Genomic DNA, 27,425 nt, shown 5'->3' on the forward strand with positions numbered 1-27,425 from the left:
CACTTTGGGCACGGCGATTCATTTTTCCATTTTCCGAAGGCTGGCACATCCAAACGTTTTCTTATTTATTACAGGGCACCGTAGTCCGTCATCTTCGACTGAGGAATCCGTACAGTAAGCCTCAAGCTCAGGCCACGGTGCCTAGCCCAGAGCCTGGCATGTGGCGGGCCCCTGGATTGCACAAAGTGGTGGCGGTTGTGGATAAATGATTTGTGCCCAGTTGCTACCCTACTCTGCTGTATGAGACGTTCCTGCTTTTCCTCGGGAGCTTACGTTTTAGTGCTTCAGCAGCACTTAGGGACTATTTACTGTGTTTCTGACACTGGGAAATCACAAAGGAACTAGGAAAGGGGGGGCCAACGTGGAGACGGAACCCGTTATAACAGAGTGGATCGCCGGTGCTTTTGAAACGTCGAAGTGGCTGAATCATTAGATAGCTGTGCATATGGGGCTGTCAGGATCCCAGGGACAAAAGCGAGGCCAGGAGCTGTTATTATGGAAAGGCTCCACGGAGCAGGTGGGACTAGAAAGCACTTTGAGCCAGGAGCAGGCAGAGCATTTCAAGTTAGGAGAATGACCCGCACAGTGTCTCGGAGGCGGGAGTAGATCGGTGTCGTGCCGGTTGGCATTCCGTCCGGGAATCAGCTGACTTAAACTGGAACGGTACGAGAGACCTCAGGGGATGTGGATATTAAGCTCTGAGGAGGGGAGGTTGGCGGAGAGGACGAATGTGAGCAAAGTCACCCTGAGAGGTGTTGTCAGTGCCCACATAGCAGCTCAGAGCCCACGTGCATAAGGCTGGTGAGGTCTGCTGGGGCTTGCAGGGAGCTCGCCTGCTAAATTCAGGTGGTAAGTCAGGCCCTAATCCTATTCTGGGTTGTTTCCTACAAGGAAAATGGCTCACAAAACAATTACTGATGTTCCCCATAGGTGGTCGATCAGAACATTTCTTCGAAGGACTAACACCTGATAAGAGACACAGATACCTCGTAGAGGAGAGAAGGGGGATTTTAGATGCTTTTCTCTGGAAACCCGGTTTATGCAACCGCGTGGTCCGTTCATCAGAGCCCCCGCTTTAATAACAATTTATCCCGCAAATAAGCGTGCAGTCGAAACACCAGGATGAGTCTCAGCTCACGGGTTGTACCTCGTGCAGTCGAAACACCAGGATGAGTCTCAGCTCAAGTGTTGTACCTGGCTCGTAAGTGGCAGAGGACGGAGCTCTGTGGGCGCATCTCCGGAATATCACAGCGGTGTAGCAAGGTGGGGGTATACTGCCCAGTTGTAGCCTCAGGATCCACGAGCCTTACGGGAGTTAACCCCAAGGCCGGGTGTGAGTTTGGTCCTAAGGAAACGGCAGTGCTCACACGAGCTCTGTGTCCCGTCCAGCACGTTCATCGAAGGCATCCGGGCCTCAGAACAGACAAGTGTGAGAACGGAACCCGTGATGGTTTTCCCCAGTCACCCTCACCCCACGCCCTTAGGAACCGACTCTGCAGCCTATGTATGCAGTGCTCCTCTTCTGTTCATATGTCGTCTTGGAATTAATTCCATTTGTTTGAGTCTCTGGGGCTCAGGTCGAGCCTTGCTGCCCTGAGAGAGGATGACACGTTCTGATCCAGGGTGAGGCTGCCTGTAGCACATTCCTCTGTCGTTGGCTCTCGTTGAGCCACGTTCCTTCACAGCACAGCCATCAATGGATGGTCTGTTTATTAGGAGGGGTTTTATCTCACCCCAGCTGGAAGCCCCGTGAAAACGGGACGGTGTCCGTTTTTGTTTACCCCGGCGTGTAGGCATGCAAGCCTGCGGACGATTAGATTAGTGTGTGTGCTTAGAAAACGTCTGTAGGTATCTTGCATATATACGTGTGCAAATAGCGTGTGTACTCTAGAGGGCACGTACCGCACCTCTGTGAGATGCACATGTAAAATCTGTGTTGTGGAACCTTAATCACAGGACTCAGAGGTGACCTGTGTGTCCTTCTCTCTTTTGCACGCGTGCTTGCGGTCTCTTTTTGTGACTACCACAGTATTTCTGGAGGACTGGCCTGTGACTCCATTTCTAGGACAGAGGGCTGTGGAGTGGGCTAGGAGAAAATGGAGTCCACACGTGAAGAAGAAGGGACGGGAAAGCCTCCAGTCTTGCTTGGGAGGTTTTCCTCAGTTCTCTTCCTTGGCAGCTGGTGCGGAGGACCGACCACTCTGGCTATTGTCTTTCCGCCACCTTCACCCCTTCCTCCCTTTGTGGGGTTGACACAACCTCTCCCATCCCCAAGTGGCATCTCCTCCCTTCCTGGGCTTCCTCGTGCTCACAGCGTGGAGAAGCAGGCTTCTCTACTCCCAGTGCGAGCCTCAGGGGCCCCGTGGCGGGGTCAGTCCAGACCACAGCCCGCGGGCCTGTCACCCCTGCTCCGGCCAGCAGCCAGCTCTGGCCACGTCTGAGGGAAGGGGCAGTGTGCTGCTGCCTGCGGCCCGTGGCTCACCCCTCCGTTTGTCTCCTTCGTAACTACTACTTCCTCTCCACTCTGTGCCAGGCGTTACTCAGGAGCTCTGGGCACGTAGGGACGTAGACACAGTCCCTCGACCCCTGTAGCTGCCAGTCTAGATGTGGAGGCGTGACCCACACACGGGAAGCGAGGTGACGTTGAAGAGGTGTCCGAGATCATTCGAGACGAAAACGTGTGGAGAGAAGGGAGAGTATTGGGGGCTGGTTTAGACAGAGGCGCTCTTGCAGGAGAGGTAAGGTGACGGGCATAATGCTCCATACCTGTGTGTGTTACTACCTGTGTCTCCTCTGTACCTGTCTGTGCGTTTTTTAGGCTTTGGTGCCGTGTCTGGAACGAGAACCTTTTATAAGGATCCAAAGCACCCAGCTGTGTTGGCTCCTCTAGCCCCACGGCAGAGTGATAATAACCCTGAGGTGTCAAAATGTGGGCTTTGGAATATTGGGATTGCGTCGCCTCCCGAGGTGCCGAGGCCCCCGCCCCGCGGTGTTCTTGACCGATGCTGTGTGTGACAGGTGCCCTAGCCCTGTGCTCTTTGCTTTCTGCGCTGAGCTTAGCAAAGAGCTCTTCTGGAAGTTACTGATCAGGGGTCATTTCTGATATCAGTGAGATGAAGTAACTCCTGTTCACCCCCCTAGACGATGATCCAAAGATCAGTTTGGGTTCTGACATTCCAGTTTACCAAAGCCCACTGAGGTAGAAGTGATCAGTCATTGTGTCACCAGGCACGTTGCTGGGCTGGGAATGTGGCGATGAGGAGGCAACGATCTGCCCCTTCAAGGGGCTCACAGTCCTATGAGGGCAGCACACGAGCTTCCTACGAGCGGTGGCTGAGCCGAGTTGCCCCTCAGAGGCACAGTCACAACTCTGGCTGGGGACTGAGGCGGGGGGGAAGGGGGAGGTTGGGGATCAGGAACGGCTTCCGTCAGGTGAACTTCTATGAGCTTACTGAATCTTGTCGATCGTCGGGGTTTTGTCGGACAGAGAAGGGGCGGGGTATTTGTTTCAGGCAGAGGGGAGAGCAAGGGTAGGGAAAGTGACCCATTTGTAAGGGCATTTTTGTGGCTAGAGCTGAGGGTTAGAGCCGAGGGCCTCTCCAGAGGGAAAGGGTTGGGATGGGAGAGAAAATCGTAAGATTGGGAAGCGCTTTGAATGCCACCTGGAGGAGTTTAAGTCTGATGTTGTAGGTGAGTGTCTGTTTTGTTTTGTTTTTTTTCAGGTGCTGTGTTCCCTAGAATGCTTTAAGCCCCTCCTGTCCTTTATTTACTTATGTCTTAGGATTCCCGTTGTTGGAGAACTCCTCTCCTCCTGGCCTTTCTGCAAAGCTGCCACACTGTTTCCGCCTCCTCAGCTCTGGCCCTTGGCTAGGTGTTGGCTCAGTCACCTTACCTGGTGATGTGGTTCAGCACACGGTAGGTGTGTGAAATACCAGACTGAGAGAGCTCAAGTCTTCTCCTTAAAGGGCGTGTGAAGCCAGAGTCTTCTGTTGAAGACCGCCACAGTGTATTGCTTACTGAGCTTCAGTGGGGAAGATGGGCAGGGACGTCCACACCACCCATGGCAACCTGGCAGTGTGCCTAGAGGTGTCAAGGGTGGGCTTGAGTGAGGCCTTGCTAGGGAAGAAGGGTGGACAAGGCTAAGAAAGAGCAGAGAAAGGGTACCGGAGACAGTAAAATAGAGAGAGAGGACAAAGCTGGCTACGGTAGGAGTAGGGGAGTAGTTCACCGACGACTGTCTCAGGTGCCTTCCACGCACAAATGCGAGTTTAAACCCAATGTGAATCCCCCATTCTCTTGAAACTAGAGGCTGAAAGGAGGGCCAGGTGTTCGCCCAGAACTTGGCAGACCACGCTGGCCAGTTCGAACATGGGGAGAATTGAAAATGGCTGAGCAGTGAGGGATGCTGCTCAGTGCTTGGGCCGCTAGCAGCTGTTAATTTTACAGAACGCTCCAAACTAATCCTTCTGGATAGATCTTGCCGCAGCCTTTTCTGTCTCTGGTCCTTGGACAGAGAATTGTTTAAATCATTCTACACGTAGAGAGTTATTTTGGTTACTCATTAGCACAGATTGCCTCCAAGTGGTCTCTGCGCGTGTCGTTTGGCCACCTAGCTTCTCGGAACCTCAGTTTCCTTATTTAATCCTCTCAAGGTTGAGTATTAAATCATGTGAGCAGGCTTTGCAAACTGTAAAGCAGGGCTATAAATGTAAGGTGGTTTCTGTCCATTACTGAGTCTTTGAGGGCAAAGCTGTCTGCTCAATACTTGGCCTACTGTGTCCGTTAGGGTTCCGTCAGGGAAGCAGAGCCACCGTAAATATGGTGGAACAAGGCCCGTGTCGGAGGAATTAATCTTTACACGATTATGGGAGGAGCTGAGGAAGTGAAGGCTTGAAAGGGGGAGCCGGAGGAGCCGAAGAAAACCACCGGTCAGGCCTCCTGAAGCACCGGTGGCCAGGTTGGGGCTTACAGAGGACCTGGGAGCCACGCAGAGTGGGACGGTGAACCGGGGGAGGGGGTGGCAAAGGGTCTGGGAAAAGCCTGTTTAGAGCTACCGCCTCTGCCTTTGCAGCCGAGCCGGTGGTGGTCTTGGGGTCATGCTGGTCGCTAAGGATAGTGCTTGGGAAGAAACCTGGAGCAGAAAGAAAAAGCGGGACAAAACTGGTGCTCGCGAGTGCCCGCGCATCTGTCTCTCGCCATCTTGAGCCACGGCGACCACCAGAGCCTAATGGCTGCAGCTTCCCTTCCCTCTGCCTCCCAAGTCTCACAGGTGCTTCTGAAAAATTCTGGGTTCCTCTCAACCCGGAGCTGCACAGGGAGGAGGATGCTGGGAGATGTAGTGCCAGCTTGGCCGAGCTGACACAGTAGAGAACCCCACGATTTCATAACGTAGAATTAAAGATTTCGCAAGGCTCTGCCGCCACCCCGGGGTCTCTCAGAGGCCCTGGAACTGGAAGTGATGTCATGCTTACAGGATACAGCATTTTATTAGGAAGAAGTTCAGTCAGTTCGTGATCCAGTCTTTTTTTTTTTTTTTAATATGAAATTTATTGTCAAACTGGTTTCCATACAATGCCCAGTGCTCATCCCAACAGGGGCCCTCATGAGCCAGTCTTTTAAGAAGTGGCTTGCAGTTGCGTTTTTCAACCGCTGGGGGCCCTGCATCTCTCCTGTTGTCCTCACCCTCCTGTCCATCGGTGCCGGAGGTAATGGTTATCTCAGCACCAGAAGCTAAGTGAAGGCGGGTTGTTCCTGAAGAGCCTGTCGGTTCCGGTGGAGTCAGTGTTGTTCGTGTCACCGGGTTCTTGTTTGACCCACGGCATATAGATACTAGCTCCGCCTTGCCCTGGATGAAGGCTACCCCATGCCCATGAGCAGGTATGAGCAGCTACAGACCGGAGCCAGATATCACGGAGATAGATGTTAGGTGAGAACAAGGCTTGCATGACTGGACCGCCCTTCCCCGCCCCATGGTCTGTTCGCCACCCTGCCCCTCCCTCATGTTGCGTCAGCCAGCCTGGGCCAGCAAAGACTCAGGGAGGGCCTTCTATGGAAAGCTCAGCCCCTAGGAAAATCCCACTGTGAGATTTAATGGCCATACCTGGACCTTGTTGTCACTCAGAATTCTTCTACCGTTTTTTTTTCTTTTAACATTTATTTATTTGTGGGGGAGACCACAAGCAGGGGAGGGGCAGAGAAGGGACAGAGGATCCGAAGCGGGCTCTGCGCTGACAGGCTGACGCTCGCGAGCCTGATGTGGGGCTCGAACTCACGAACTGCAGGATCACACCTGAGCCCAAGTGAGACGCTCAACTGACTGAGCCACCTGTGTGCCCCTCTTTTCCCTTTTTGATTGTCCACTCTGATTTTCCTCATGACCACAGCTTCTTCCTTCTTGCCCCTTTTAAGTTCCCTTGTGTCTCTTGAACCTAATCTTCATCCTCACTGATCCCTCGATCTTGAATATTCCTGTTGTCCAGTCCACCAGGCCACGCTCACTGTCCTGGGCTCTACTCCTAGTGTGGCGTGCATTTCAACGGTGGGCTTGTCGATATCCCATAACCCACTCCCCTAATCCTTTGCCAGTTCTTGCACGTGGTTGAGTTATCCACACCGACCATTGTCTCTGATCCTGAGCTGTATCATCCTGCTGGGGAAAATCTCGAAACCTGCCCACCTGAGTTTCCCCAAAATCAGGGGGTCATTACTGCATTTCAGCCCTCTCTTGTGTTCATTCTGTAATGGTTTCCTATTACAATCCTTGTTTTTAATGCTTTTATTTAAAATTTTTTAATGTTTATTAATTTTTGAGAGAGAGAGAGAGAGAGAGAGACAGAACATGAGCAGGGGAGGGGCAGAGAGAGGGAGACACAGAATCCAAAACAGCTCCAGGCTCTGAGCTGTCATGACAGAGCCCGATGCGGAGCTCGAACTCACAAACTATGAGTGAGATCATGACCTGAGCTGAAGTCGGATGCTTCACCGACTGAGCCACCCAGGCGCCCCTCTATTATATTCCTTCTAATGGCTTATTATTAAACCTTTTCCATGATAAGATCTAAACCCCTCTCTGCTACTTTACTGAGACATTGGAGATGAACTTAATGTTCCTCAAACTTTTGCCTCAAAACTTTTCTATAATTTGGGCATCTGGGTGGCTCAGTTGGTTAAGCATCCAACTTCGATGAGCTCCGGTCATGATCTCACTGCTTGTGAGTTCTGCTGACAGCTTGGAGCCTGGAGCCTGCTTCAGATTCTGTCTCTATCTCTCTATCCCTCCCCTGTGCGCGCTCTCTCTCTCTCTCTCTCAAATATAAAATAAAACATAAAAAAAGGGGGGGCTTTAATTTTACCCATCCTTTTCTCCTAAATTCTAACAAAAGTAACGGCCCTGTCTTTGGCTCCTTTTGTCTCTATAATTATGCATACATTCTGTCTCCCTGTATGACCCCAGGCAACCTGTGGCTTTAAATATCATCTATGTGCTGGTGACTCTTCAATGAAGCTCTTTGGGCCTCCCCCCAGCTCCAGATATACACAGCTGACTCTTGGTCAACGTGGGTTTGAACTATATATGCAGATTCGCTTACATGTGGACTTTTTACAGTACCATACGATAAATGTATGTTCTTTCTTCTGATTTTCATAATATTTTCCTTTTCTCTAGCTTACTTTATTTTAAGAATATAATATACACTCCGTAGGACATACAAAATGCTGTGTTCATCAACTATGTTACTAGGAAGGCTTTCGGTCAACAACAGTAGGCTATTTGTAGCTAAGCTTTTGGAGAGTCAAAACTTATATGTGTATTTTTGGCTGCCTGGGGGGTTGGCACCCCTAACCCCCATGTAGTTTAAGGATCGACTAACTATGCAAGGTGTATCCTGAGTCTGACCACTCTGAGAATGACGGGCCATTACAGCCTGAGGACAGGTGCCCATCATCTTGTACTTGATCTACTGTACCTTGTCCTCGCTTCCCAGTTGGGTCCACCATAATCCGTCTTTCACACAGCAGCCGGGGGGAGCTTTCTAAAAAGCAGGGTCTGTCTGTCATTCCCTAGCTGATGTGCTTCCCATTCCAACCAGAGTCAGGGCCTCTGCCCCCTCCTTCATTACAGTCCAGTCACACTGACATTTTTTCTGTTCCGTGAACACCCCAAGCTTGCTGTCTTGGTGCCTTTATACTAGCTGTTCTCTCTGCCCGGAGGAGTCTTGCCGCAGCGTTCAGCCCCTGCCTCCTCCTCATTCTGGTCTGAACTCAAGGTCAAGGTGACCTTGTGAGAGGCTCACCTTTCCTGACCTTGTTGGCAAAAGCAGCCTGCTACCCCTCCCCCACCCATCCCTGTCACTATCCTATCAGGTTATTTATCAGCACTCTGGGTTTGTTCCTTGCCCCCTTCCTTACTAGAACACCAGCTTCTTATGGGCAGGGACACTGAGCTGCGTGTCCCCAGTGCCTAGAAGGTGCTTGGAGAACCGACTGGTTGACTTTGCAGGATCAACTTCCCACTTGTGCCCTTCGTCTTGCCGGCTTTGGATCTTTTTCATGGTTGTGCCCTCTCTGGATTGCATCCTTGATCGTTCCCTTTCCCCTGGCTCTCTCTGGAAATCCCACACCGCATCACTGAGAGTGCATTTCCGTGGTTACCAGTGACCAGTAGTTATCAATTCAGTAGTCTTTTCTCAGCAGCGCTCTGCCTTGACTTTTCTGCAGGTTTGACATTGCTATTCGTTTTTTGTTTGTTTTTTCCCAAACCGAAACCTATCGCAGGAGTCTGCTCTCGATACTGTGCAGGAGGCAGGGTAGGGAGCAGGTCCCGCCTGACCAGCTTGCAGGCTGCCAGGAGCAAGGAGATGGGTATGGGCATAAGGGAATGGCACGTTACTCTCAGCCTTTTAATCTTGAAAGCCTTGCATCCCACGGCTGCCAGGATAGAAGCCTTTCCTGTTTTTTTCCCTAACTCTGTGTCTGTGATTTTTTGTTTTCTTTGCTTTTGCTAAGTCTTTTTCGGCTGCTTGTGTCGTAAATGCAAGAGATCACGGTGGTTTGTCCCTCCTGCTCCTGTCTGCACTCTGTTTTGTGGTGACCTCAGTGATCCCACGTCTTTACCTTTACACAGACGCCCTCTTCACCCACCTCCCTCCATGCGTGCGACTCCACATTCATTTTGGGCTCAGATACCTTTTGGGGGTTTTCCATCCCCACTGCCTGGCGGACCTTTCAACTTGCCTACGTGTCACTGGCTCTTTTTCTCCACTGTTTCCTTAGGCCGCTGTTAGCCCTTCCTTGCTGTCTCTAATGCCACAGGTCTATCAGTTGAGGCTGCTTCTTAGCGTGGCCCTCAGAGCTGCTGCCTTTCCATCGCCTGCATTGCCCTACTTTTGGTTCTCCTTCTGTCCCGCCTGTCCTCGTGCAGAGGGCTCCCGATGGACCTCCCGTGTGTCCACTCCTGTCCGCCCTCGGTCACTGCTCCAACCCCCCTGCTCCCCACGGGTCCCTCCCCCCACCCCAGGCTCTTTCCTTATGCTCCTCCCTTCTGCAAAGGATTTTTTTTTTTTTTTGCGAAAAAAAGCACTTTGATCCTCAGTGTCCCCAGTCCGGTGCCATTCTCAAAAGGCCTAATTCAACTGTTGACACCCATGAAGCTTGCCACTAAACCCTTTGGGTGGACATGCCCTCACTTTCGAACCCCATGGCACTCGTTAGTACCTCTCTTTGGTTTCTCATATCCTTCCTTATATTACAGTTTTCGTGTGCACCTTATGGCTCTTAACACACTCTAAGTCTCCCAGGAGAAGTTCCAGAGGCTGGTTAGCCCTTCTCTCTCCTGTTGTCTCGCACAGGGGCTTCCTGCTCGATAGCTGTTTGTCGAGTGAGTAATGCTGTCTCCTATTTGTTTAGTGCATCCCGGGGAGGTCTGAGCCGAACCTTGCTTTTTTTCTTTTTTTTTTTTTTCTTTTTTTTTGATTATACGACCTGCTCTTGTAGAACCTGATTTGCGTTCAGATGGGATTTTGAAGTACCACCGTATGTGACTTCATTACACGTTCTCTGCTGGCTCTGACTTGTTTCGTGTGTACCTGGCTGCGTTTTTTTGTTTTTTTTTTGTTTGTTTGTTTTTGTTTTTTTTTAATTAATTTTTTTTCAACGTTTATTTATTTTTTGGGACAGAGAGAGACAGAGAATGAACGGGGGAGGGGCAGAGAGAGAGGGAGACACAGAATCGGAAACAGGCTCCAGGCTCTGAGCCATCAGCCCAGAGCCCAACGCGGGGCTCGAACTCCCGGACCGTGAGATCGTGACCTGGCTGAAGTCGGACGCTCAACCGACTGCGCCACCCAGGCGCCCCCCTGGCTGCGTTTTTGTCACTTAGGGAGAGCTGCCACCATCTCTTCCTGCCAGACCTCGCAATGGCAGACGTGAAGAGACAAAGGTTTTTCATTTGGTGAGTCCGACACGCCAGGAAAGGCTCTACTAGAGTTTGCAAGTTTGACCTTCTCTGTGTTCATCTCTAGCTCACATGTGGACTGGGGATTCCGTGTGGAAATCCGTACCCCGTGCGCCCCCCCCCCCACCCCCGGTCTCTTTTAGGGGCCTTGTAAGGACTCAGAAAAGAGGGATTTAGATGTCCTTTGACAAGGCAGACTGCAATACCATAAGCTCTTTGTTGCAGTATTTCAGCTCTCCCTGTACCAATGGATTCAGTAACTGCCAATATTCATCTTACAAATGGCTCAGGTTGGAAAGTCAGATTATTTGCTTCCGGGCAGCTCGGTGAGATGATAAAGTTTGTGCAATAACGGAAACAATCGCAGAAAAAAAAAAAATCCTTTACAGATACACTGTACTCTGTGGGTCTTGATTTAGAATAATGTTGATGATAACCCAAGAAATAAAATCTGCATATTTCCCATGGATATCATGAAGGGGTGGAAGAGGGTAGATAAATACGGTTTAGTCTTCATTAGCTTGTTTCTCTTAATGATTCCTCACGGTTGCCAGTAAGCACTTATTGAAATAAGTGTTGCAGGAATAGCTTACCTTGAAAAACTTGCCTGACTTTTCTTTCCCATCCCCATCCATTCTGCACGCTACAAGAAAGTTGAAGGCCTTTACTAATTTTCTTGAATACTTCAAAGGTAGGGAAATGGTAATCTGGAAGCGATTACCTCTTGCTTCTTAGTTATCCCTGCTGCTGAAAAGTCACAGCAGTAGGGATTCCAGAAGTCCTTCCTATATGGGAAGGGATAAAGTTCTTTTCCCTTTTTTGAATATGATTGTGTGAGATGTTCAAGTTAGTATCGCTTAAAATAGTGAAGGCAACAGGTCAGAGAAGGTTTTGAAGAAACTGGAAATGGTTGATGACAATTCTGTTTCTCTCTATCTACATCATACTGAGAACGTGTAATATTTCCTCTCTTAGTGACTCGTTACGTTGCTGCCTAGCCGGTCCACATTGCCCTTGGAGAATTTGAAATATTTCATATGGAATTTCGAGCGGTTTCTTCTTCCTACTAGGAGGAAGGACAAAACCAACTGAAGGTGGTGATATCAACAATGCAGTCGAAAGCAAACCATTCCGGCCCATCTTTGGACAGGGCAGCACATAGGCCAGATGAATCTGGGTGGGAGTCCTTCCTTTAATAGCTGTGATGGCCTTCTGCAAGTTGTTTAACTTCTTTGCATCTGTTGTCTCAGCTTCGGTCCTCAGTTTCATCAGTTCTCTGATAGGGGAGGTAGTGTCTACCTTATGGTTCTGTCCTGTGGATTCATTAAGGGAAATTTTGAATAGCACCCAGCTCGGTGCATGGTATAAGAGACACACAGCGGATTATACCCAACTTATTGTTGGCAGCTATTTGCTGATGAATCAAAGTGAATAGATTACAGAATAAATGAGAAGTGCTTCTATGAAGTTAGCTGAAATGATGGCTTCTTTGATTAATCAGATATTTTTCCATTACTCCCCTCCCTCCATTAGTTTGTTATTCATTCTGCCATTTTGGTGGTTATTTTAGAGGTTGGAACATACATCGTTGACCTATTAGTGTCTACCGGTGGTCCTTTTTATCACTTCCAGGATCATGCAGGACCTTAGAACATAGAAGCTCCACCTCGCTTTTGTGCTGTTGATGTCATATATTTTGATTATGCATATATGTTAAATTCTAGAAGGCATTACTAATATTGGACTGTATAGTCAGCATCCAGTAGATTTGCCACAGAGTTATCCTTTCTGTTGCTCTTTATGCCTTCTTACATCCATGATTCCATCTGGGATCATTTTCCTTCCGTTTGAAGAACTCCCTTTAGTATTTCTTTTGGTATTTCTTTAGTATTTTTTCAATTAATTCTCTTTTGCTTGTTGAGAGTTGGTTGAAGCATATTCTGTCTGCCTTTTAAGGAAATTTTTTTCTGTACACAGTTGTAGGTCGGCAGTTATTCTCTGTCATTAATTTTATTTTTTATTGTTTTAAATTTACATCCAAACTAGTTAGCATAAAGTGCAACAATGATTTCAGGAGTAATTCCTTAGTGCCCCTTACCCATTTAGCCCATCCCGCCTCCCACATCCCCTCCAGCAACCCTCTGTTTATTCTCCATATTTATGAGTCTCTTATGTTTTGTCCCCCTCCCTGTTTTTATATTATTTTTGTTTCCGTTCCCTCATGTTCATCTGTTTTGTCTGTTGAGGTCCTCATATGAGTGAAGTCATATGATTTTTGTCTTTCTCTGACTAATTTCACTTAGCATAATACCCTCCACATAGTTGCAAATGGCAAGATTTCATTCTTTATGATTGCCGAGTAATACTCCATTGTATATATATATACCACATCTTCTTTATCCATTCATCTATCGATGGACCTTTGGGCTCTTTCCATACTTTGGCTATTGTCGATAGTGCTGCTATAGACATGGGGGTGCATGTGTCCCTTCGAAACAGCACACCCGTATCCCGTGGACAAATGCCTAGTAGTGCAATTGCTGGATCGTAGGGTAGTTCTATTTTTCGGTTTTTGAGGAACCTCCATACTGTTTTCCAGGGTGGCTGCACCGGCTTGCATTCCCAACTCTGTCATTACCTTAAAGATGTCATCCCATTGTCTTACGAGCAGTGTCTGTTAAAAGTCAGCTGTCGGTTGTATTCATGCTCCCTTCTCTGCCTTTAGAGTTTTACCACGATGTTCCTAGGTGTGGTTTTCTTTGTATTCCTCCTGCGCAGGATATGTAGCACTTCTTGAATCTGGGACATGATGTCTTCTGTCAATTTAACATCTTGGCCACTGTCTCTTCAAAAATTAATTTTGCCTACTTCTACCACATTCTTTCTTTCTCCTGTAGGACTCTTTTACACTTGTGTTTAACCTTTTTACTGTTTTTTATGTGTCTTGTACACTATTTTCTGTATTTTTCATCCTTTTTTTTACCCTGGGCTTCAGTTTGGATAACTTATATTGACTTTTTTCCTGTTCCTTCTAGTCTACTATTAATTTTTTTTTCAACGTTTATTTATTTTTGGGACAGAGAGAGACAGAGCATGAACGGGGGAGGGGCAGAGAGAGAGGGAGACACAGAATCGGAAACAGGCTCCAGGCTCTGAGCCATCAGCCCAGAGCCTGACGCGGGGCTCGAACTCACGGACCGCGAGATCGTGACCTGGCTGAAGTCGGACGCTTAACCGACTGCGCCACCCAGGCGCCCCTCTGGTCTACTATTAAACCTGTTTATTGAGCTCTTTTATTTTTTTTTATTCTTTTATTTTTATTTTTTTAAACCAGAACATTTATTGTGTGACTAATCGTTGAAATCCTTAAGATGAACTGGATGCTGCAACAGCTGCCCTCTTGGGTTTAGGTGTTGTTCCTTCACGGAATCCATGCCTGAATCTGCGGTATACAATTTTTAGGTGCCTCATTCGACCGGTCCCAGTGGTATTTCTTCTTTTAGCCTTGGCACTCCAGTTATACTTTCTCCTCCACTTGGCAGGATAGCCACATTTGCCACAGGTCGACTTCTGAAGGTGGCAGGCCTTCGAGCCACAGCGGCGGCACAACGTGTGCGTCTTATTGCGACACTTTCCAAACGATGACGTCCCCTTCGTCATCTTATTTCCGCAACCGAGACCAAAGAGCTATTGAGCTCTTTTAAAAAAATTTTTTTAATGTTTATTTTTGAGAGAGAGACAGACAGAGACAGAACGCGAGACGGGGAGAGGCAGAGAGGGAGGGAGACCCAGAATCCGAAGCAGGCTCCAGGCTCTGAGCTATCAGCACAGAGCCCGATGCAGGGCTTGAACCCACAAGCTGAGAGATCATGACCTGAGCCGAAGTCAGACACTCAACTGACTGAGCCTCCCAGGCACCCCTGTTTATTGAGCTCTTAATTTCAAATATGTGTTTTTTATTTTGTTTTTTAGTTCTAATATTTCAATTTGATTATTTTAATAGATTTCAGTTAAGGGGTCAAATTCTGTTGTCTATTTCTGTGGTAAATTAACCATAGTTATTTTCAAGTCCATGCTGATAACAGCAGTATCTGGATCCCTGTGGATCTATTTCTCTTGTCTGTTTTTCTTTTTTTTCTTTTTTTTTTTTCTTCCTCTTTTGTAATTCAGTCATTTGGTCCTATCATCTGGAACGTCAGATAAGTTTCAATTGAATACTGAAAAGCCACAGAGACTCTGCACCTCTGCACGATGTTCTCTTTTTCCTAAGAAGATGTGCTTGTTTTTCTAGCAGTCCAGCAGAATAAGAGCTCACCACGATCCCGTGAGGGACTGAGAGATGTTTTGAGACTGGATCTCAGCGTCGACGACAGCTGATTCTTTGAGCTTTGCTCTCACTCCGAGGGCATGGCCCTTCAGGGCTGTCCCCAAACGCCTGGGGTGTTTACTACAGTCTACCTTCCTTTGTGGACTCAGAATTCCAATTTTCGTCTCCCCAGTACTGTGAGATGGTTGAAAACTTTGCTTAACCTTTTAGCCTCCTACTGTTTACTTTCTTCTTAGCTTCTCAGCCACTTACCCAGCCCTGTCCCCCTGAGTGTAGCTTTCATGTCAGTTCGCCTTGAGGAAAAATCAGTGCAGCAGGTCAGGCTGGCTTCTCTGTTGTTGCCTTTTTCTCTGGGATCCTGACTTCTCCAGCTATGACTTCCTAAAGGGGCTTGAACTTCAGTTGTCGTCTTGGCCCTGTGAGGCACTGGGAAGCACCTACATCGCTTAAAAATTGGCAAATGTCTTGGGGTGTGTGGGTGGCTCAGTCGGTTAAGCGTCTGACCTCCGCTCAGGTCATGAGCTCATGGTTTGTGAGTTCAAGCCCTGCATCGGGCTCTGTGCTGACAGCTGAGAGCCAGGAGCCTGCTTTGGATTCTGTGTCTCCCTTTCTCTCTGCCCCTACCCTACTCATGCTCGCTTGCTCTCTCTCTCTCTCTCTCTCTCTCAAAAATAAACATTTAAAAAAATTGGCAAATGTCTCGAGAGAAAAAGCAGTAGACATTGTGGGGCCCACCTTGGTGTGTTTCTGGGATCTTGGTCCCCTGATCCTTCATACCTTGATTACTGACATCGCATTCAGTTAGCTGTTTCTTGTATTTTACCCATCTTTTGTAGTCGTTTGCGAGGCTGGAGTTGATCTGATACAAGCTACTCTCCTTCATAGCAGAAAGGGAAAATCTCCCTAAAGAGGAAATCTTAATTATTGGTCTTTAGAAATGTATACCCTACTTCCCTCCCCTCCTTCCAAAACAGCATTGGAGGCAATTTACAAAGACATCCATGTATACATGCAATAAAAACCTTAAGATGAACGTAAAAAAAAAAAAAAAAAAAAAAAAAAAAAAAAAAACAACCAAAAAAGTACAAGGGCAGTAGGGACATATAGAGATAGAGAAAGGTATGGAGATAAAGAACAGATTATTATTAGAAGTTTAAACTGTGTATGGTTTCCATAGTTGACCATATTTAGTACTCACTTGAAGCTAAGGTACGGACAGACACATGAATTTTGTATATGTTGGGGGAAACAGGAGTTGGAAGTTGGGAGAGAGAAAAGAGAGATGAAGTTAGCAGTGACAATTACATTAGGTATTTTTTCTTCGAGGTTGTTTTGTAGGCTTAGGCAAATTATTTGTTTCAAGTTTATTTATTTTGAGAGAGACAGAGTGCAAGTGGGAGAGAGGCAGAGAGAGAGCCAGAGAAAGAATCCCAACGCAAGGCTTGACCTCACGAAACCACGAGACCTTGACCTGAGCTGAAACCGAGAGTCAGAGGCTTAACCGACTGAGTCACCCAGGCGCCCCGCAAAATTTATTTAGAACGGGAGTTAGGAGACAGTAGAAGCTTCTGAGACTTACCTGTAAGGGTTTGGGATGTGGTGCTGGGCCACTTAGTAACTGGGAGTGCTAATGCTTTGGCACAGAAGCTTTCATACCGCTACACAGATGTGAAGTTGCTGTGCCCTTATTTTGTCTTGAATAACAAAGGCACTCTTGGCTGTGCCAACTGGCTTGAACGCAAGGAATGCCTGCGTACTTCTTGTTTTCTGGGGAAAGAATGTACAATGGTCCATCAACAGGTATTTTTTTCTGGTACTGCATTTCGAGGGAATTTTAACATACGGACGCTTGAGTCACTGAACAACACAGTAGTGTCGTCAATGGTGCTTTTAAGGCTGATGAAGAAATGCTTTTCGTATGAGGGTTTCTTTTTTTTAAATTTTTTTTTTTTTCAACGTTTATTTTATTTTTGGGACAGAGAGAGACAGAGCATGAACGGGGGAGGGGCAGAGAGAGAGGGAGACACAGAATCAGAAACAGGCTCCAGGCTCCGAGCCATCAGCCCTGAGCCTGACGCAGGGCTCGAACTCATGGACCGCGAGATCGTGACCTGGCTGAAGTCGGACGCTTAACCGACTGCGCCACCCAGGCGCCCCTCGTATGAGGGTTTCTTATGCTGAACGCTACAAACAAATGAAAGCACAGGTTAAAATCGTTCCTTTGTAAAGACCTCTTTGTGGAGAGCTAAATTAATACGTTTCAGTTGCCCTTAAGTGTCTGGGGCTCTTAGTTTGAAAGAATTAGTTTGAGTAGAATTTCCAAATTCTACTGGTAGAATTTGGAAAACCAAAGGAGAAAATTGTTCTTTTTCCGTCAGTTATCAACTGTTACAAGAGGTTTTGACAAAAATTGGCAGTGGGTGGCTCTGCAGACACTCTTTTTGGTTTGAAAAGGGCCATATGCTTTAATTTTTACAAACTATATTTAAAAATATTATTAGCTGTTATTTAACAATATTAAAGGAAATCTGTGCTAAATACCAGACTGCTCAGAGCAAGTTGAAATTCTGTTACCAAAATTTAACATCTTGGTTTGTACGGATGAGGGAACATCTCTGTTCTGCATGCAAGATGCTGGCTGGGTTTATATCTTTTTAGATTAGAATTTGATCTTTCGAGCATCTGTTCATACCTGCTTTACTTTTCCCAGTGGCACGCTAACGTAGCCAGCACTGAAGGTATTTTTGCAGGTTGAGCTGGAACATGGAGGCAGGAGTGCCCAAGTGATCCCAGGAGAGAGGGGGAAGGCTTCACAGAGGAGGTGCTTCTGGGACAGTGTCTTCCAAGAGGATGAGGAGATTGCTGGGAGGCATTCCAGGTGAAGGAGATACAGAAGCAGGGGCCGTGAGGCCTCAGAAAGCATGGCATTTCCAGGAAATGAAGGGTCCTCTGTTTTGTCGGAGGCTGAACTTTAGAGGGTGGAAAAGTGGCAGGAGACAAAGCCACCCGGAGGGGCCAGCCTGCCGATGACCTCGTAAGTCTTTTATTCATTCACTCATTAAGCAAATGTTTATTGGACAAACTGCTAGGTACCAGGCCCTGTTCTAGGCTCTGGCATTCAGCAGTGAACAAAGCAGATAACCATCACTGCTCTTGTAGAAACTCACATTCTAGTGGGAAGAGACAGACAATCAATGATAGTAAAAATATACAAATACACATAGAGTCTATTAGTGATGAGTGATAAGAAAATCTGGCAGGAGTAAGAATGGGGGGTGTGGGTGTGTGCACAAGAGGCTGACCCGGGAATAAAGATCTGAATCCGGTGAAGGAGGCTTCAAGGTGGAGTGTGCTCTGAACTCTGGACCCGCAGAAGAGCACGGAGGTTGGAGAAGATCTGGTTTGTTTCAGGAATGTTAGGGGGAAGGCTTGGCTGGCTACCATCCAGGAAGTGCGTGGGAGAGGAGCAGGAGGTTCGAGAAGCAGCGCTGGGTCCTGTGAGGCCTCAGATGCTAGTCTGTGAGGCCTCTGTGGGTTTGGGCTTTGACCTGAGATGGGGAGCCATCGGCAAGTTTGCAGCAGGGTGATGACGTAATCCAGCCTAAGTGTTTAAAATTGTGCCTCAACTGCTGGGTTGGGAGTACAGGGCACGAGTGGAAGCCAGAGGCCAGCTGGGAGGCTCTTGCAATAATTCAGGTGAGAGGGATGGTGGCGTGAACTGGGGGAATCACGCGGGGGGCCGTTGGGAAAGATCGATTGTATCCTGGAGGTGGTAAGGAGCCATCACAGACCTTGACTAGTGAACGGACGCATGATTCGTGGGTTAAAAAGATGATTTGGGCAACCACGTGGGAAACGGATTACAGAGCGGAGACTAGGGGCTGGGTCGGGTGCCAAAGCTCCAATCACTAAGAAGAGGGAGAGAGACGGGAGAGAGACCTTATAAGGGATGTAGGCTCCTGCCTGAGGGCGCTGTGGGCAGCTTGCTAACCCTGGTCAAGTTCTTGACCACTGACAGGAATTGACAAGATTTGTACATTAGGGAATTCCTTTGTAAACCTTGCCAAGAAAGCAGCGTGGAAGGTTGTGATGAGGTTAGCTCCTTACCACCGCAGGGCACTGCGGTGAGGGTACACAACTCAGTGACTCCTTACACAGTATGGGTGTGTGTGTGGGGGGGGGGTGGTTATTGCTGTCTCCATTTCACGGATGATGAAACTTGGCCCCAAGGAGGTTAAGCACCGGGCTGCACTGCCTCTTTTTTTTTTTTTTTTTTTTAATAATGTTTTATTTATTTTTAAGACAGAGACAGAGCATGAGTGGGGATGGGGCAGAGAGAGAGGAAGACACAGAATCCAAAGCAGGCTCCAGGCTCCAAGCTGTCAGCACAGAGCCCAACGCGGGGCTTGAACTCACGAACTGTGAGATCATGACCTGAGCCAAAGTCGGACTCTCAAACGACTGAGCCACCCAGGCACCCCCGGGCCATGCTGCCTCTTAAGGGTCTCCCCCACAACATTTCCTTCTGAAAGTTCTCTTAGGGATCTTCACAATTGTCTGGTCATCACTAAAAGTAAATATAAAAAAGAGATTGCATATGTCCTTTGTGAACTCTGGTGACGAATGGGTTCAGGGCTGAATGGTCATGTAGGATTCCAAGGCCCTGGGTTGGAAATTCGCTGAAGGGATATGAGTGGGGGTGAGTAAAATTGCAAGATACTGAAATGTGCGGGGGAAGAAGTATGTACACGTGCGTGTGCGTGTGAGTGGAGTGATTGAGGTGGTGTGGCTGGATCCAGTGGCTCGTGATGCCAGGTGAGGTTCAATTCACCTGTCTGGTCCAGGTGCCTGCCTGGCTCTCTTTGCTGTAGATGGCCTCCTCACCTAGCCAGGAGGGCTGTGCGAATATGGCTTCAGAGCAAATCATCTCTTTTTTTTTTTTTATTAAAAAAAATTTTTTTTAATGTTTCATTTATTTGTGAGAGAGACAGAGACAGAATGCGAGTGGGTTAGGGGCAGAGAGAGAGGGAGACACAGAATTTGAAGCAGGCTCCAGGCTCCAAGCTGTCAGCACAGAGCCCGACGCGGGGCCCAAACTCACGAGCTGTGAGATCATGACCTGAGCTGAAGTCGGACGCTCAACCGACTGAGTCACCCAAGGCGCCCTTGTCTTTTTTTTTAAACTGAAGTATAATTGACACAAATACATTCGTTTCGTACAGGATAGTGATCCAGTCTTTGTATGTATTGTAGAATTATCACCTCAGTAAGTGTAGTTACCATCTGTCTCCATACAAAGTTAATACACTATTGTTGACTGTGTTCCCCAGGCTGTCCATCATATCCTAGTGACTTACTTCATAACTAGAAGTTTTACTTCTTCATCCCTTTCACCCTTTTCACCTCCCCCACGCCTCCTCTCCTCGGGCGACCACCAGTCTGTTCTCTGTATCTATGAGTTGGACTTTTGTTCGATTGCTTTGTATTTTAGATTCCACGTGTAAGTGAAAGCAAATGTTATTTGTCTTTTTCTGTCTGATTTGTTTCATTTAGCATGGTACCCTCAAGGTTGGGGATAGATACCCAGAAGTGAAATTGCTGGATCATAGGGTAGTTCAATTTTTAATTTTTTGAGGGACCTCCATACTGTGTTCCTGAGTGGCTGCACCAATTTACATCCCCACCAACAGTGCACAAGGGTTCCCTTTTCTCCACATCCTCGCCAATACTTGTTATTTCTTCTCTTTTTGGTAACAGCTATTCTGACAGGTTTAAGGGGATACCTCGTTGTGATTTTGATTTGTATTTCCATCATTATCAGTGATCTTGACCATCTTTTCATGTGCCTTTTGGCCATCTGTATGTTTTCTTCTTTCTTTAAAAAAAATTGTTTTTTTTTTTACATTTATTTATTTTTGAGAGACAGAGAGAGACAGAGCATAAGTGGGGGAGGGGCAGAGAGAGAAAGAGACACAGAATCCAAAGCAGGCTCCAGGCTCTGAACTGTCAGCACAGAGCCCAGTGCAGGGCTCTAACTCACAAACCATGAGATCATGACCTGAGCCAAAGTCGGACGCTTAACCTACTGAACCACCCAGGCACCCCTCTTCTTTCTTTTTCGGAGAGAGAGTAGAAGCAGGGTCGGGGGTGGGGAGAGGAAGGGCAGAGAGGGAGAAAGAGATTGAGACTCTTAAGCGGCCTCCACACAGCGCAGAGCCTGATGCAGGGCTCAATCTCACGACCCTGGGATCATGTCCTGAGCCAAAATCAAGAGTCAGACACTCAACTGACTGAGCCACCCAGGTGCCCTTGCAGTCTATATTTTCTTTAGAAAAAGGTCTGTGCAGATTTTCTACCCATTTTTAAATCAGATTGTTTGGGCTCTTTTGTAATTGAGTAGTATGAGTTCTTTATATGTTTTGAGTATTAACTCCCTATCGAATATATGATTTACCAATATCTTCTGTTCAGCGTGTTGCCTTTCCATTTTGTCGATGGTTTTCTTTGCTGCACAGAAGCTTTTTAGTTTCATGTAGTCCCATTTGTTTATTTTTGCTTTTGTTACCCTTGCCTTTGAAGTCAGATCCAAAAAAACATCACTAAGACCAACTTCATAGAGCTTAACACCTCTGTTTTCTTCTAGGAACTTTGTAGTTTTATGTCTTACATTCAAGTGTCTTACTCATTTTGAGTTGACTTTTGTATATGGTGTACGATGGAGGTCCAGTTCCATTCTTTTGCCTGTAGTTGTTCAGTTTTCCCAGCACCATTTTGTATTCTTGCCTTTTTGTAAATGAATTGACCACATGTGCGTGGGTTTATTGCTGGGCTCTGTTCTCTTGCATTTATCTATGTAGCTGTTTTTATGCCAGTACCATACTGTTTTGATTGCTGTAGTTTTGTAGTATAGGTTGAAATCTGGGAGCATGGTACTTCTGACTTTGTTCTTGCTTCTCAAGATTGCTCTGATGATTTAGGGTCTTTGGGGTCTTTTGCAATTCCATATAAATTTTAGAATTATTTCTTCTAGTATTGTGAAAAGTGCCATTGGAATTTTGATAGGGATTACACTGAATCTGTAGATTGCTTTGAGTGGTATGGAGATTTTAACAATGTGAATTCTTCCAGTCCATGAACATGGAGTATCTTCCCATTTATTTGTGTCTTCTTCCATTTCTGACGTCAGTGTCTTATAGTTTTCAGTATACAGGTCTTTTGTCTCCTTGGTTTATTCCTAGGTATTGTATTCTTTTTTTTATTTTTTTTATTTTTTTTTAATGTTTACTTATTTTTGAGAGAGAGAGAGGCAGAGAGAGGGAGACACAGAATCTGAAACAGGCTCCAGGCTCAAGCTGTCAGCACAGAGTCCAACGCGGGGCTCGAACTCTTGAACCTTGAGATCATGACCTGAGCTGAAGTCGGATGCTTAACCGACTGAGCCACCCAGGCGTACCATCTAGGTATCGTATTCTTATTGATGCAATTGTAAATGGGATTGTTTGCTTGATTTCTGTTTCTAATGATTTGTTATTACTGCATAGAAATGCAACAGATTTTTGTATGTTAATTTTGTATTCTGTAGCTTTACTGAATTCATTTTTTCTAACACTGTTTTTTGGTGGAATCTTTAGGGTTTTCTATCTCTAGCATTAGTCATCTGCAGATAGTGAGTTTTATCTCTTCTTTTCCAATTTGGTTGCGTTTTATTTTTCTTGCCTAATTATTGTGGCTAGAACCCCCATACTATGTTGAATAAAAGTGAGAAGAGTGGGTATTTGTCTTATTTCTTATCTTTCTTATCTTATCTTATCATTTGTCTTATTTCTTTCTTATTGAACATGATATTAGCTGTGGTTTGTCATATATGGTTCTTGTTGGGGTATGTTTCTTCAGTACCCACTTTGATGAGAGTTCTTATCGTAAATGGATGTTGAATTTTGCCAAATGCTTTTTATGCATTTATTGAGATGATCATATGATTTTTATCTTGCATTTTGTTAATGTGGTGTATGACACTGATCAATTCATGGATGTTGAACAAGACTTGCTCCCCTGAAATAAATCTCATTTGTTGGTGGTGATCCCTTTAATGTATTGTTGATGGTATATGACGGTGTGTGTGTGAATGGGTGTGATCCATTTAATGCATTGTTCAATTTTGTTTGCTAATGTTTTATTGAAGATTTTTGCATCTGTGTTCATCAGGCATATAGGCCTGTAATTTTTTTTTTTTTTTTATGGTGGTGCTATGTGGTTTTGGTATCAGAGGAATGTTGGCTTCATAAAATGAATTTGAAAGCATTCCCTCCTCTTCAGTGTTTCTTTGAATGTTTGGTAAAATTCGGAGAAACCGTCTGGTACTGGACTTTTATTTGTTGGGAGGTTTTTGATTACTGATTCAGTCTCCTTACTAGTAATCAGTCTTTTCTGATTTTCTGTTTCTTCCTGATTCATTCTTGAAGATCAAATATTTCTAAGAATTTATCCATTTCTTCTAGGTTGTCCAATTTGTTGGCATATACTTATTCACAGTAGTGTCATAATCCTTTGTATTTCTGTGCTATCAGTTGCAACTTCTCTTTCATTTCTGATTTTGTTGATTTTTCCTTTTTTGCCTGGTGAGTCTAGCTAAAGCCTTGTCAATTTTGTTTGTTAAAGAATTTTGTTTATCTTCTCAAGGTTCTTAGCTTCATTGATTTTTTTTCCCCTGTTCTCTTTATTTCCTTTTAGTCTTTATTAATTTCCACTCATGATCTTTATTATTCCTTTCCTTGCACTAACTTTGGGCTTCTTTGGTTCTTCTTTTTCTAGTTCCTTTAGACATAAAGTTAGGTTATTTATTTGATATGTCTCTTGTTTCTAGAGGTAAGCCTGCATTGTTACGAATTTCCCTCTCAGGACCACTTTTGCTGCATCCCATAGATTTTGGTATGTTGTATTTCTGTTCATTTTCCTCTAGGTATTTTTTTAATTTCTGTTTTGATTTCTTTGTTGTCCCAGTTGTTTAATCTCCACGTATTTGTGGTTTTTTTAAAGTAAGTTTTCTTCTTGTAGATGATTTCTAGTTTCATACCAGTGTGATTGGGAAAGATGCTTGATATCATTTAAGTTTTCTTGAATTTATTGAGACTTGTTTCATGGCCTAACATGTGAGCTGTCTGGAGGATGTTCCATGTGCACTTGAGAAGAATGTATATTTTGCTGCTTTTGAGTGGAATGTTCTGTATATATCTGTTAAGTCCACCTGGTCTGATAATGTGCTGTTCAAAGCTGATATGCTTACTGATTTTCTGTCTAGATGATGTATCTATTGATGTAAGTGGGGTGTTAAAAACCCTCTACTATTATTATATTGCTGTCAACTTCCCTCTTTAGGTCTGTTAATATTTGCTTTAACATTTTACTTTATTTTATTTATTATTTTTTAACGTTTATTTTTGGGAGAGAGAGAGAAACAGAGTGCAAGCAGGGGAGGGGTGAAGAGGGAGGGAGACACAAAATCCGAAGCAGACTCCAGGCTCCAAGCTGTCAGCACAGAGCCTGACACAGGACTTGAACTTAAAAAGCGCGAGATCATGACCTGAGCTGAAGTCACATGCTTTCCTGACTGAGCCTGACCAGTGGCCCCTGTTAATATTTGCTTTAAATATTTTGGTGCTTCTATGTTGGGTACATGAGTATATATAAATGTATCTTCTTGCTTGCTTGGACCTTTTATCATTATGTAGTGGTCCTCTTTGTCTTCTATTACAGTCTTTGTTTTAACATCTATTTTGTGTGATATGACTATAGTTACACCACCTTTCTTTTCGTTTCTGTTTGCATGGAATATCTTTTTCCATCCCTTCATTTTCAGTCGATGTGTATCCTAAAGTAAGTCTCTTGTAGGCAGTATACAGAAGAGACTTGTTTTTTAAAATGCATTCAGCCCCTCTGTGTCTTTTTATTGGAGAATTTAGTTCATTTACATTTAAAATAATTAAAGACAGGTATGTACTTCTTGCTATTTTGTTCACTGATTTCTGGCTGTTTTGTAGTTCCTCTCTGTTCCTTTCTTCTCTTTTTCTCTTCCCTTGTGGTATGATTTCTTTCTTTAGTGTTACATTCGTTTCTCATTTTCTTTTGTGTATTTACTATAAGTTTTTGCTTTGTGGTCACCATTAGGTGCACATATACTGTCCCATGTACATGACAGTCTATTTGGATTGATAGCAACTGAAATGTGAACACATTCCAAAACTCTGCACTTTTACGCCCTGCCAGCTCACATTTTGTTTTTGATGTCACATTGTACTTTTTTTAATTTTATGCATTTATTAACTAATTATTGCAATTTTAATTTTATTACTTTTGTCTTTCAACTTTTATACTAGCTTTATAAGTAATTAATCCACTACTTTTAATATATACTTACCTTTTCTGATGAGATTTTTTACTTTTGTATGGTTTCTCGTTGTTAATTAGTGACATTTTTTTCAGCTTTAAGAAGTCCCTTTAATATTTCTTGTAAGGCTGGCTTAGTGTGATGAACTCCCTTAGCTTTTGCTTATCTGGGAAACTCTCTCTCCTTCAATTCTGAATGATAACCTTACCAGGTAGAGTATTCTTGGTCAGAAGTTTTTTCCTTTCAGCATTTTGAATATGTCATGCCACCCTCTTCTGGCCTGCAGAATTTCTGCTGAAAAATTGCTGATAACTTTATGAGGTTTCCCTTGTATGTAACAAGTTGGTCTTCTCTTGCTGCTTTAAAGGTTCTCTTTTTTTCTTTGACTTTTGACATTTTAATTATAATGTGTCTTGGTGTGGCTCTCTTTGGGTATATTTTATTTAGAATTCTCTGCTTATTGGGCTTGGTTTTCTATTTCTGTCCTCAGGTTAGGGACGTTTTCGGCCATTATTTCTTGAATTAAGTTTTCCACACCTTTCTCTGTCTCTTCTCCTTCTAGGACCCCTATGATGTGAATGTTATTCCATTTAATATTGTCCTACAGATCTCTTAAGTTATCTTCATTTTTTATTTTTTTATCTAAAAAAAAAAACATTTTATAATGTTTGTTTATTTTTGAGAGAGAGCACAAGCGGGGGAGGGCCAGAGAGATAGAGACATAGAATCCAAAGCAGGCTCCAGTTCTGAGCTTGTCAATGTCACAGAGCCTCATGTGGGGCTTGAACCCGCCAACCGCAAGATCATGCCATGAGCCAGAGTTGGATGCTTAAGTGACTGAGCCGCCCAGGTACCCCATATCTTCATCTTTTAAAATTCTTTTTTCTTCTTGCTGCTCTGAGTGATTTCCAATGCTTTGTCTTCCAGTTCACTGATCTATTCTTTTGCTTCATCCAGTCTGCTCTGAATTCCTCTACTGTATATTTCAGTTCAGTTATTGTATTCTTCAGCTCTGTAACTTTTGGTTGGTACTTTCCTCTATTTTCTTATCTTTGTTGAAATTCTCACTGGGTTCATGCATTCTTCTCCCAAGTTTGGTGAGCATCTTTATGACCATTACTCTGATTTCTTTATTAGGGAGATTACTTATCTCCATATCATTAAGGTCTTCTTCTGAGGTGTGTGTGTGTGTGTGTGTGTGTGTGTGTGTGTGTGTGTGTGTTCTCTTGTTTGGAACATATTTGTCTTACTTTGCTTGACTCTCCGTTAGTTTTTGGGTATTAGGTGAAATAGCTACCTCTCAGGCATGAAGGAGTGGCCTTGTGTAGGTAATGATCCTTCTTGTTTGACCTTGCCATAGCTCTTAGTTGTCTCTCAAACCTTTGTGATTGTCTAAGTAGCCTGATTTATTCTTGATATGTCCCTATTGTTGAGGGTGTGCCAGGATCTGTCACTGCTCCAAGGGGACAAATCTCATTTATCACCTCGTTTCAGGCTGAGTAGAAGCCAGACCCTTAGGCAGCAGTTTTTAAATTATGCAAATATATACAGTCCTGTGGGACTGCACTTGTAAACCCTGCTGGCCTCCAGACCAGGAGATCTGGAGGCGTCCCTTGGGTAACAGTTGCAAAAATTGGGGCCCTGAGAGAGTGTACAATCTTATTGGAAGTTCTCATCAAGCTGTAGTGAGGCCAGTGGGGTGCACAAGGATGGTATCTCTTTGCTTATGTTCCCTGGGAATGCCTGCACAGCCTCCGGATGTGTTGGAAACCTGAAGGTTATCCTGCAGGCTGAAGCTTCAGGATAAGTAAATAGGCCTTTTTTCACAGGAAGACCATAAGTGTGTTGCCGTCTGCTGTCTGTGCAGTGTCCTGTGGGTGTTGGCTTGCTAAGAATTGTCTTTCTGAGTGTCCTAGTCCCCTGGAGTTCAGGAACACCAGCCCCCTTGGCCACCAGGGCCAGGCAGATAGGGGGTATCTCCTGTGTGGTTTCTGCATGTCTGCTGGCTTTAGCAGATCAGCTAGAGATTGTAGGGGTGAGGTACACTGCCAGCTTCAGAAAGGCAGTGGGAAGATGCCCATGGGCTTCAGCAGTGCAGCAGGAGAGTGCCCTGTCTGCATGCATGCTTTGGCCCAAGTTGAGGGTGGGAGAATGCCATGACCACTAGGGTTTGCCAGCCCCAGCCAGGGTGTAGGGGAGCGTCACAACTACCACCTGCACTCATCAGCTTTGGCAAGGGAGGCAGAGAATGCCGTGATTGT

The 27,425-nt window shown here is 45.4% G+C and overlaps 2 protein-coding genes across 2 annotated transcripts in view; one reads left to right on the forward strand and one right to left on the reverse strand.

Moving 5' to 3' along the window:
* PTGFRN (prostaglandin F2 receptor inhibitor) overlaps positions 1–27,425 on the forward strand; it is an 85,419-nt gene that overhangs the window by 10,417 nt on the left and 47,577 nt on the right. The gene's annotated exons all lie outside the window — the stretch shown is intronic.
* LOC101084382 (60S ribosomal protein L37-like) lies at positions 13,752–14,142 on the reverse strand. Its single transcript, XM_045033337.1, has one exon. It carries the CDS (start codon positions 14,111–14,113, stop codon positions 13,820–13,822), a length of 294 nt encoding a protein of 97 aa, XP_044889272.1. The 5' UTR covers positions 14,114–14,142; the 3' UTR covers positions 13,752–13,819.

The sequence above is a fragment of the Felis catus genome, chromosome C1 (genome assembly GCF_018350175.1).
Source record: "Felis catus isolate Fca126 chromosome C1, F.catus_Fca126_mat1.0, whole genome shotgun sequence".
In the NCBI taxonomy this organism is placed as follows: Eukaryota; Metazoa; Chordata; class Mammalia; order Carnivora; family Felidae; genus Felis; species Felis catus.

Bases quoted from the DNA above. Each gene is read 5' to 3' on its own strand.
- LOC101084382 (XM_045033337.1), bottom strand. From the start codon at position 14,113: ATGACGAAGGGGACGTCATCGTTTGGAAAGTGTCGCAATAAGACGCAC.